Source organism: Solanum stenotomum, chromosome 3 (assembly GCF_019186545.1).
Source record: "Solanum stenotomum isolate F172 chromosome 3, ASM1918654v1, whole genome shotgun sequence".
Classification (NCBI taxonomy): Eukaryota; Viridiplantae; Streptophyta; class Magnoliopsida; order Solanales; family Solanaceae; genus Solanum; species Solanum stenotomum.
In genome coordinates, this window is record NC_064284.1 from 585570 (window position 1) to 597145 (window position 11576).

Sequence of the window (11576 nt, forward strand, 5' to 3'; positions counted from 1 at the left end):
TTTTTTCGGCTTCTGTAAAGTACATATTACCAACTAATTGTGCAGTTTTATCATTTCTCACTTGTTAACCTTTTCTGTGCCTCATCTTTCTGATTATAAGGGGATAATGAGAATCGAACGACTGCATTTAACTATAAAAAATTACTCTGCCCCCCATATCAAATAGCCAACATAATTTGAAATTAAAACAACCTAAAATATCTCAACAACATTCATAATTCAAGTTCATCTTAAACTAGACAACTTATTTTGCTAAAAGTTAACTAAAATCAAATTTCAACAAAATTACCTCCATCATTCTTGTCAACGTCCTAGCCAACAACGCCAGTAATGGAGCACCTGATAAATCAACACACAATATGATAGTGTCAAGCATTGCTCATTTTTTGCATTTATTTTTTTTTCTTTTTTATCGCGTCAACATATTCACTTACGTTAATAGTTGTTAGTCTTAATTCTGAGGTAAAATCTTCGTTGATCATATATACAAATCATTTTAGAATTATTATTTTTTTACTTTGTAAAGAATGATATGGTTGTAGGTCATTACTTTGTTTGTTAAACACCAATAAAATGAATTCTTTCAACAGACTTTGTTGCTTCGTATCATTTTATAAAAATTATTAATATACTGACATTTATAATTAATTTTAATCTATCCCTTTGGATAATTTTTAAAGTAGAATAAGAATACTATTAAACTAATAATATAATTTGAATCATATGTGTTTGACATGATGTTAAAATAAGCATTGAAGCCTGAAGCATGTGAATATTTTATTGTTAAATAAAATAATTTAAATACGTTATAGATTATTGTTTGATTTTATAAAAATAAAAAAATATATTTTATTATCATTTCCTATCGGGTTTATTTGGAAATATTAAAAATAAAACTATAGATTGGGCTTTTGATTATGTAGTTAGTGCTATAAAATAAAGGGAAAGGCACCGTCATTATTCAGTTTATGAATAATCTATTGAGAGATAGATGATAAAGAGGCTTGGTCAAGTGAAATGTCAATATCGGTACTGCTACTTCTTCCTCAAGCAAATTAGGGATTATGTGTGATATCAATTTTGAATAGTGCCAAAGCCAAAGCGTTCAATATTCTGAATGAAAATCTTGGCAACGTCTATAATGACTGCATCTTCCTTTTAATTATGGATGAGCCAATTTATTAAATGAATGATCTAAACTTTAAAAAAAATTGGTTGATTTTCCTCACTCTAGGCTCTAACAAACAACATATGAGCTTCTACCAGTTATCTATCACAACTTTGTCTTCAAACTGTCATGTCAAGCCTTTATTATTCAAAGTAAAACTGAGGCTGAAGTCAAATTCATGTACAAAAAGATGCACCATTTGCACTGCAAACTTGTTGAAAAGTTCTACTATACTTGATAGTCTTCACAATATATGCCCCTTTGACATTTACACCTTATTTATTTTTTTGAAATTGACATTTACACCTTATTCTGTAGGGACAAAGACTAATACAAATCTAACCTTCTTGTCTATGTATGTACAAGAAAAACGATGTCTAAGCACCTCATACTCATAGCTAAGCTGTAATTTTGAGCTGAAGATAAATACAAATGTAAACTTAGTTAAGCATCCAATCCAGATATAAAAGGTAAATTCAATGATGTTGAAAATTCCAATTATTGCTTTGTAATATGATTTTCTAGGAATTGATTGGCCTTTCGGAGATTTAGACGCCAACAAAAATTATAACGAATTTCTGATACTTTTATATTATATTGTTTGCTTGGTATGTTAACATACTAATAGTTTTATATAGTAAAGATTTGAGAATCACTAAGACTTGATACCAGTAACTTTTATTCTCCCCATATCCAGGAAGTTTCACAGCATTTTTTATTGTTGACGTGTATGCATATATATATATACATACAACAAAACCAGATCTTGGTTAGTATACAAGTCTTGGTCCACTGATGCCCTATATAAGCAGCTCAGATATAACAACACTCTCTAGTTAATCTAAATCAATTAGTACCTCCTTGAAGAAGCAATGAACATCACCTTCCATTCCATTCTTGTTGGTCTCCTCCTTATTACAATGAGTTCCGCCTTGCGTTGCTCTGGGGGCTTGGATGGCAACAACTCTGTTATTAACTTTCAAGTGGGTGTGATTCTTGATTTGGAGACACAGCTTGGGCACAGGGCTTTCAATTGCCTCACAATTGCCCATTCTGACTTCTATTCAAGTCATCCAAACTATAAAACAAGACTGGTTCTTCATGCCAGGGACTCCAAAAGAAATGTAATTGATGCTGCTGCTTCCGGTAAGTAGACTTTTCCTTTAACATCCCTATACACTTTGTGTCAGAAACAAATGTGTAAATGTCCACTGTCCAATAGAGTACTACTAAAAGGGAAAAATAGGAAAAGAAGTACCTGCGAGGATCAGTGTAGAATTCAGAAGCAAAAGAATCTTCTTTAATCCAGAAACACTATGCTGTAGTTGATAACAGGAATTGCTAGCTTTATGGGGTTACTGAGGTTCACTATACCATCAATCTCAGGTCATCATGCCTACAAAAACAACAACATACCTGGTATAGGTGGGGTCGGGAGAGGGTAGAATGATCGCAGGCCTTATCCCTACCATGTAAGGGTAGGGAGACTGTTTCAACTAGACCCCCGAATCAAGGATAGAAGATAAAGAAGCAGTAAAATCAACAAGATAATAAGATAAACGAAGTGAAACAAACAATCAGGTAATACTAGCGATCAAAGAACAATGATTTTCCTTTCCTTTTTTTACTTCATTTAACGACTACTACCTTCAGCCAGGGTGGAGCTATAAGCGAGACACGAAATAGATCGAGTTCAGTAGCGTTTGTTCAAACAATATATTTGTGTTAAAAAGATCCATCAAATATAATATTATTTAGAACCCAGTTACTACCACTTGAAGTCATTGTTCTAAAATCTAGAACCCATAAAGCTGAAATCCTGACTTTGCCTCCAACTTGTAGTTCCAGCAAGTATGTGATAAACGCCTTGAACACTAACTACCAATTTCAGTAATTTACTCGCAGCCAGTCTAATCAATCCATATCATGATATCTGGTCTGCCTGAATGGACTGTATGCACCCCTAAAATAGGAAAGTAAACCATGCCTTATTAGGAGAATTAAATTTTTAATCCATCTTCCTTTGGCATAAAAAATGCAGGTCTTGAATTGTTGAAATATTTAAAAGTCGATGCAGTAATCGGGCCTCAAAAATCAACACAAGCCAACTTCTTGATGAATCTTGGAGAGAGAGCTCAAGTCCCGATAGTATCTTTCTCTGCAACCAGCCCTTCTCTTCAACCTCCAAAATTTTTTGTTCAAACAGCCCAAACTGATGACACTGAGGTTGGTGTCATTGCTGCCATTGTCAAAGCCTTCCAGTGGAATCAGGTTGTGATCATTTATGAAGATTCAGACTACGGTAATGGCATTGTTCCTTACTTGTCTAATGCCTTGCAAGACATCAATGCTCATGTTGCCTACAAAAGCCTCATCCCTGTATCAGCTGATGAGGATTTTACACTCAAAGAGCTGTACAAGATGATGACCATGCAGACTAGGGTATTCATAGCACATCTGTCGCATTCTCTTGGGGCCAAGTTCTTTCTAAAAGCCAAGGCAATAGGTATGATGAGTGAGGGCTATGTCTGGATCATCACCAGTGGTCTTATGGACTTCCTTCCTTCCATGAATTCACATGTTGTGGAAGCCATGCAAGGGGTATTGGGGGTAAAGCCACTCATTCCCAAGACTAGCCATCTTGAGACATTAAGATTGCAAAAGACAATCTTTGACCCCGTCAATCCTGGTTATAAATCAGCAGATATGGTGAGCATTTTTGATGTATGGGCATATGATACTATGTGGGCACTAGCTATGGCTGCCGAGCAAGTTGGAAGTCACTATCCAGAAGCTTCATATCAGGACACAACTGCCGACCTCAATTCTTCTGACCCATTCAAACTTCCTATCTCAAAAACAGGTCCTAAGCTTCTCAAAGCAATTCTGACAACTAGGTTTAAAGGGCTTAGTGGAATGTTCCATCTCGTTGGTGGAAAATTGTATCCCACATCATATAAAATACTGAATGTTGTTGGAAATGGAGAAAAAGAGGTAGCAGTCTGGACACAGGCTCATGGATTCAAAAGGGTGAGACACAACACTAGCGACAAATTTGATTCAACCCCAAAGGAGGAATTTAATAGTAACATCATATGGCCAGGGAAATCTAGAGTGCTACCAAGGGGATGGGAAGTTCCAGTTAGGGGTAAAAGGCTAAAAGTTGCAGTGGCAGTGAGACCTGGTTTTGAGGAATACTTGAATGTGATGAAGGATTCGAGGACAGGTGCTGTTCATTTTAGTGGGTACTACATAGAAGTATTCAAATCAGTGATGGCAGCTTTACCATATGCTGTGCCTTACGACTTCTTTCACTTTGAGAAGCCGGATGGCTCATGTGCAGGGAGTTACAATGATCTTGTAAATCAAGTGTTTCTACAGGTAACTAGAGTATAAACTAGTATTGGTAGCAGAATCTTATTTTTACTATCCAGCTAGTCGTTCCTCTTTTTCCTTACCAGATTGTGTTTCTGTTCTTTGACCCTGCAAAATCAGAAATATGATGCTGCCATTGGAGATATTACAATCACAGGAAACCGATCAAACTACGTGGACTTCACTCTGCCATTCGCAGAAGGAGGAGTGGTTAGAATTGTTCCAATTACTTATGAGGATGACAATAATATGTGGACGTTCTTGAAGCCCATGAAGAAGGAACTCTGGCTCACAAGTATAGCATTTTTCTTTGTCACGGGATTAGCTGTTTGGATTCTTGAACACAGAATAAGCTCAGCTTTTCGGGGTCCCCCTTCTCACCATCTTGGCATGATCTTCTATTTTCCCTTCTCCACTTTAGTATTTGCACACAGTGAGTTGATCCCCTGAAAACGCATCTTCTTCATCTCCCCATAAATGACTCTACCTGACTAAATTTATTCTGACATCTTATTCTGCAGGAGAGAGAATAGTGAGCAATCTGGCTCGTCTGGTTGTAGTAGTATGGATGTTCGTAGTACTCATATTGAACTCCACTTACACTGCTAGCCTATCATCAAGATTGACCGTACAGAGGCTACGACCAGCTATTGCAGATGTGAAGGAACTCATCAGGAAAGGACATTCTGTGGGCTGTTACCAAGGCTCATTTGTATGTGATATTTTAAAGGGGGTGGGTTTTGAGGACTCAAAGATCAAGATGTACAGGTTTCCAGAAGATTATGAAGAAGCTCTGTCAATTGGAAGCAAGAGTGGCAACATATCAGCATTTTTTGATGTGGTTCCTTACTCCAAACTCTTCCTAGCAAAGTACTGTGACAAGTACACCATTGTCGGCCCTACCTATCGCACGGACGGTTTTGCCTTTGTAAGCATAAAAGAAGCTCTACTTGCTCTAGTCTCCTTGTAGTATATATGATGATTATGATGTCTGCCCAGCTTGCGAGCAACTCGACTAATCCACTCGATACCTGCTACCTCCTACGAGGACAAGTATCAAGTAACTCTGCCCACCATGGTTTAGATCCACTAGGATTTGAACCTGAGACCTCATCGACCATGGTTCCCCCCTACCCCAATTCATTGACCACTAGGCTATACTCTATTATATATATTAAGAATTGTTTCATCCACTCCCCCCTTGTAGTATATAGTAATAATAGTTTCATCCCTTTCCGCAGCTGGTGTACTAATTTGTCTTTTGAAAATGAACAGGTTTTCCCAAAGGGAAGTCCTTTGGTGGCTGATGTCTCTCGAGCAGTTATCAACCTAACAGAGAACGGTGAGATGCTAGACATCCAACGGAAGTGGTCTGTAGGTGATCCCACATGTAATGGTCCAGACAGCATTGTAACCTCAGTCAGTGTCTCACTACAAGGTTTCAAAGGGCTCTTTGCCATAACTGGCACCATCACATCTTCATGCGTACTTATTTTCATAGTCATCTATGTTACCAAAAACAGAAGTTCTCTTCAGCAAATTTTGAATTCCAGAAGTACCGTTTGGTCCAAAATTAAAGAAATAGGTCGACACTTTGACCAAAGAGACCTCTCATCTCATCCTTCTACCATGGCAAGAGACCCCCAGTTTAAGTATCCAAAAGCAGAAGTAGCAGAAATTGTTTCTTCATCACAGTCTGTTGACTTGTCCAACTCTAATCTAATGGTACTCAGTCTGCCTATGAATATTCTTTCCACTCACTCCAACAACATTGCATTGCCAAACATACCTACAAATGCTACTTCTTCAAACTCCACCATCTTGGCACCAATTTTGCCAGAAGAATCAAACACCGCCATTGATGTCACTGACAGGTTACAACAGCAATGCTGTGATGCACAACTAGAATCTTAGCAGCTGCGCATCAGTCATAATTTTCTATCCAGCTTAGTATATATTAGTCATATACATGTATAGTAGATTTTCCATTCAAAATTCCAGTTCATGAAGTGTAGATGTAGCAAAAATGGGAAGAACAAAGATCAGGTTCTTTAGCACCTTTCGCAACTCAGATATCAGGCCCCCAGTAGAAACTGCAACCTGTTATGGATCTAGGAAACCAGCTTACACCCAGTAATGAAAGGCAATAAATATGCACCATGTCTCCCACTATGATTACAAATGAACCCACACACTACCACAACAACCCAGTTCCCCAATAAATTTGATGAGAGATGGCAACATCACATCAACAAAAAAAAAATATTAAAAAAATCCATGGCATTAATTAGATTTATTTACTTTTTTCCAGAAAATTTTTCACTTTATTTCAAAGTCGGTGTTGGTTATAAAACTTCCAAATCCAACTTGGAGTTGGATTCCAAATTTGGAAAAGAAATGCTCGAAACATGCTTTCCAACCCCATCTTCATGAAGTCCAAATAAAGGGCTCTCCTCTCATTTTCAAAAAGTATAACCAACATAACTCCTACCTAATAAATTCCAAATAAAGTGAAAAATATTTGGAATCTATGCCAAACGCCTACTTACTTTACAGTAGGTTTATGTTGGAAAGGTTGCAAAGAAAGCAACGGAAAGCAGGTATAAGATTCCATGCGAAGATTTCAGCTATCAACTACTACAAATGATTATCAAGTTTCACAAGGAAAAAGAAAAGAAAAAAAAATGCTTAAGAAAGCTTATTTTATTGGAGTAATTGTACAATTGCAAATAGCTAGGGAGAAAACAATATGGCTTTACCATAACAGATCCTGCTAAGAATGGCAAAAGGAACTGCTTTCTGCTGAGAATATGATTAACTAAGATGAAAATCAGTTAGTTATCTTTAGTTTTCATCCATGTTCATGTGATGGAAAAGAACATTTACAGCTACAAGGCACACGCCTTCTCTTTCTAAACTACAGAAGTAAATATATTTTTATCACCCTCTACCAATAAAAAGATACTGAACCTACAGGGAGCATTTTGTAACATGGATTCAGAAAGCTGGAAGCTAGGACTACTTTAATCTGGAAAATAGAGTACCTAGAACACATCAGGCGTTTATATGGAACCCCCTCTGACTGATACACTAGATACTACATGTCCCTGCTAGCTAGTACTTGCTTCGTATACTCGAACTTGACCTTGTTAATAGCTTGACTACCTCTTTCATTGAGGGTCTTTTGCTGACTTTCTTCTCTGTACATCTAAGAGCTAGTGAAAGCACTTCAATTACTTGTTCCATGACACTTGAGTCTATGAATTCGTCCAAAAGTCTTGGATCCACAATCTTCTCAATTTCTTCAGTTTCAGTCCAAACAGACCTAACCCAACACATAATATCTGTATCCCCATAGAGTGAACGGTCCAACACCTTCTTTCGAGTTATAAGTTCTAACAGGACAATACCATAACTATAAACATCTGACTCCTTGCTCTTCGTAGCTGCAAATGCAGTTTCTGTCAACAAAAACAGACAAGACACAGACAATATTATTTTTCTACAGATGACTAGATCTCTAAAGAGACAGCTAACTGAAAGGAAGTGTGAGAAAAAAATGAAAATTACATACCTGGAGCCATGTATCCAACAGTGCCCTGAAGGGCATTGGAGGCGGAAGTTGCTGCAGACTGATCCAGAAGCTTGGCAATACCAAAATCTGATATGTGAGGCTCCAGATCAGAGTCCAACAAGATATTCATGGGCTTGATGTCTCGATGCACAATGGCAGGATCACAGTCGAAATGGAGATATGACAACCCTTGAGCAACTCCAATAGCAATTCGGTACCGAACGCTCCATTCTAATGTTACAGGTGGCTTAGTCTCATGGAGAATATCATGAAGGCTCCCGTTCTCCATGTAATTATAAAGAATCAGCCCATAATCCTTTCTCAGCCAGAAGTCTTCTAATTTGACAAGATTGCGGTGCCTAACCTTTCCAATTGTCTGAATTTCTCTAACCATACTTCTGCTTCCATCCTTTATGCCAACAAACACCAGCTTTTTCACAGCATACACTTTCCCTGGACCCAAGATGGCCTTATATACAACTCCATGAGCTCCCCTCCCAATGACATACTTATCGTTTAGGTTCCCAGTAGCTTCCAATACTTTATTAAGCAGGGACGATGCACCTTCTTGAGCAGAGATTGCAACTCCTTTCCCAGAACTTTTGCGCCACAGAAGCATGTAAGCAATTACTAGGAGTAAGGAAATGGTAAATATCAGTGCCCCAAGTGCAATCATTGTCGTTTCTGCTACACTTAGGTGCCTTCCATTGTTTGATTGAAGATCACAGGGCCTTAACGTGATATTCTCAGGGCAATTTGAGCCTTCTTCTGGATCACAGTGCACGCAAAGGCCCGAGTTTCCCGAGAAAGAGGTAGGAGTTAAGTTGAGGAACTTCATCAGATGTGCAGGTACTGGACCAGAAAAGAGGTTGTATGATACATTGATGAATATCAATGAACGCATTCCATCAAGAACTCTTAAAGTTCCAGAAATGTTATTGCCAGCTATATCTAACTCCTCCAGGAAAGTAAATTTTCCTAGCTCCGCAGGAAGTTCACCTGTCAACCTGTTACTACTCAGATTTAAACACCTCAGTGTTTCTATTGATGCAGTCGCAATTGCTGAATGAATTTCCCCACCAAGTGCATTTCCACCAAGCTGCAGCTTGGAGAGCTTCTTGAGTGCAAACAAGGAGGTTGGAATACCTCCTGAAAGATTATTCTCACTCAGACTCAAAATGGATAGCTCTTCCAAGCTTCCAAAAATGGATGGGACCGATCCACTCAACAAATTATGACTTGCATCAAACTTCAACAGTCTCTGCCAGTTTGAAAGCTGAGATGGCAGTACACCTTCCAAACCATTGTACGAAAGATTCAAACCCTGGAGGTTGACAAGGTTTGCCAGCTCTGGTGGTACAAACCCTGAAAGCTTATTCACTGATAAGTCAATTGATGTAGCATTTCCAAGATTCGCCAAACTTGGGGATATTTTCCCACTGAAGCCATTCTCACTGAGATCCAAGAAAATAGGATTTATATTCTTAACAAAATCTGGAATGGCACCTGACAGATTATTTTTTTTGAGAATTACTCTCGTCAAAGTATAACATTGTCCTAATTGAGAAGGAATGCCACCTTCGAGATGATTATAACCTAAAATAAGCTTCTCAAGTTTCTTTCCAAAACAAAGATTAGGTGGAACAGGACCTGTGAAGGTGTTGTTTGTGAAATCCAGCAGCGTTAGACTGCTGTTAATCCCCAAACCTTGAGGTATAACTCCGGTAAACTGGTTTTCAAATAAGGATATGTTCTTCAATTGTTTTAACTCAGTCATTTCAAGAGGTAATTCCCCAGTCAGGTTGTTCCGATAGACAAGAAGATGTTGAAGACTTTGAATCTTCCAAATAGTGCGGGGAATCTCACCACTCAATTTGTTGGAATATAGAGAGAGATACTGCAACTGGCTGAGTGATCCTAGTTCACTAGGGATTTCACCTTCCAGTTGGTTTTCCGGTAGAAGCAATTCCTGCAAGGCCTGGCACTTCCCCAGCTCAGGTGGTATTTTTCCAGAGAAATTGTTGTCAGTAAGGTAAAGCTTCTCCAACTTTGTGAGCTGGCCTAGAGATGCAGGAACAGGGCCACTTAAACCAGAAGAAAAAGCAGCAAGAACTTTTAGGTTAGTACAATTCATCAAACTTGGAGGAAGTTCCCCATTGAAAGTGTTGGATGACAAGACCAGAGTGTCAAGATGTTTGCAGTTACCTAAAGTGAAAGGGATACTTCCTTGTAGACTATTATTGCTCAAGTCCAAATAAACAAGGTGTTGTAGCTTATCAAAATTCTCAGGCAAACTACCAACTAAATGATTATCATTCAAATACAATTCTTGCAAGTTAGTACAGTTTCCTATGGAAGACGGAATTGGACCGGACAAGTCATTCTGATAAAGATAGAGAAAGAAAAGGTGAGTCAAGTTACCAATGTTGGATGGGATGGAACCATTTAACCTGTTTTGGTTAAAGTAGATAGTTTTCAAATGTGGGATAGAAAACAAGGAATCAGGAATATTACCAGTCAATGAATTAGAGAGGAGGCTTATGTAGGTTAACTTGTGTAAATTTCCAATGTTTGAAGGAATTTCTCCAGTAAAGGTGTTGTAGGATAGATCCAAGTACTGAAGAAGAGTGCAATTAGTGAGGTGAGAAGGAATGGAGGCAGAGAAAGCATTATAACTCAAATCAATGGTAAGCAAGTGTTTCAAATAAGCAATTTCAGGTCCCAATTGGCCAGAGATATCATAGCCAGAGAGGTTCAAAGAGGTGACAAAGTGGTTGTTATCACATTCAACACCAACCCAAGAACATGGAGTGGAATCTGAAGCATTCCAAGAAGAGGGTACACCAATCCAGTGACTAGAAAGGGAGAGTAAAGTGGTGCCATCAGAAGTGAGAGCAAATACAGCATAACCCCACAGAGAGAAACAGCAGCAGTAAAAAAAGATGGAATTTTTAACAGCTATCTTCATAATTTGTGCTACTATGAAAAATGATTTAATTTGGGGGAAGAAAAAGAAGTGGAATGTAGCGAAATTTGAAGTGTAATTTAAGGAGGGGAAAACAAATTGGGAATTTTCTGGGTTCAAGTGTGAAAAGAAATGGGAACACAAGTGGGTAACTTTAACTACCTTAATCAGTAGTGGAGAGAGAAAGAGCGGGGGGGGAGTTATTCTTTATTCACAAAAGCATACCATACCATTTTTTTAAAATAGTTCCGTTCACTTTTACTTGTAAAATTTTGACTTCACAAATAATTATTGCTATAGATATTTTACTAAATTATGTTTTAAAAAATGATTTTTTAATGATGAAGATAAAACGTGAGAAAGAATTATTATATTTTCTTAATATGTAAAGGTGGCAGATAAAAATAAAAATCTAATTTAAAAATAAATGACAAGTAAAAGTATTAAAAGAAATATTTCCTCTCTCCTGTAATAAATTATAAGGGTGGAACTTG

General features: G+C 37.8%; 2 protein-coding genes across 2 annotated transcripts; one reads left to right on the plus strand and one right to left on the minus strand.

The window, feature by feature from the left end:
* The first annotated feature begins 1944 nt into the window (after nucleotides 1-1944).
* Nucleotides 1945-7129, plus strand: LOC125857788 (glutamate receptor 2.8-like). The gene is made up of 5 exons (XM_049537430.1): nucleotides 1945-2314; nucleotides 3210-4549; nucleotides 4664-4976; nucleotides 5065-5471; nucleotides 5819-7129. Exons 1-5 carry the CDS (start codon nucleotides 2041-2043, stop codon nucleotides 6455-6457), a joined length of 2973 nt encoding a protein of 990 aa, XP_049393387.1. The 5' UTR covers nucleotides 1945-2040; the 3' UTR covers nucleotides 6458-7129.
* Nucleotides 7130-7219: 90 nt separating this feature from the next.
* On the minus strand, nucleotides 7220-11202 carry LOC125857786 (receptor-like protein kinase). Its single transcript, XM_049537428.1, has 2 exons — nucleotides 8118-11202; nucleotides 7220-8004 (listed from the first exon to the last, which is right to left on the minus strand). Exons 1-2 carry the CDS (start codon nucleotides 11083-11085, stop codon nucleotides 7658-7660), a joined length of 3315 nt encoding a protein of 1104 aa, XP_049393385.1. The 5' UTR covers nucleotides 11086-11202; the 3' UTR covers nucleotides 7220-7657.
* Nucleotides 11203-11576: the final 374 nt, after the last annotated feature.

Coding starts and splice junctions, on each gene's coding strand:
- LOC125857788 (XM_049537430.1), top strand. CDS start 2,041: ATGAACATCACCTTCCATTCCATTCTTGTTGGTCTCCTCCTTATTACA. Junction 2,315..3,209: donor AATTGATGCTGCTGCTTCCG/GTAAGTAGACTT, acceptor TAAAAAATGCAG/GTCTTGAATTGTTGAAATAT. Junction 5,472..5,818: donor GCACGGACGGTTTTGCCTTT/GTAAGCATAAAA, acceptor GAAAATGAACAG/GTTTTCCCAAAGGGAAGTCC.
- LOC125857786 (XM_049537428.1), bottom strand. CDS start 11,085: ATGAAGATAGCTGTTAAAAATTCCATCTTTTTTTACTGCTGCTGTTTC. Junction 8,005..8,117: donor TGTTGGATACATGGCTCCAG/GTATGTAATTTT, acceptor TTTTGTTGACAG/AAACTGCATTTGCAGCTACG.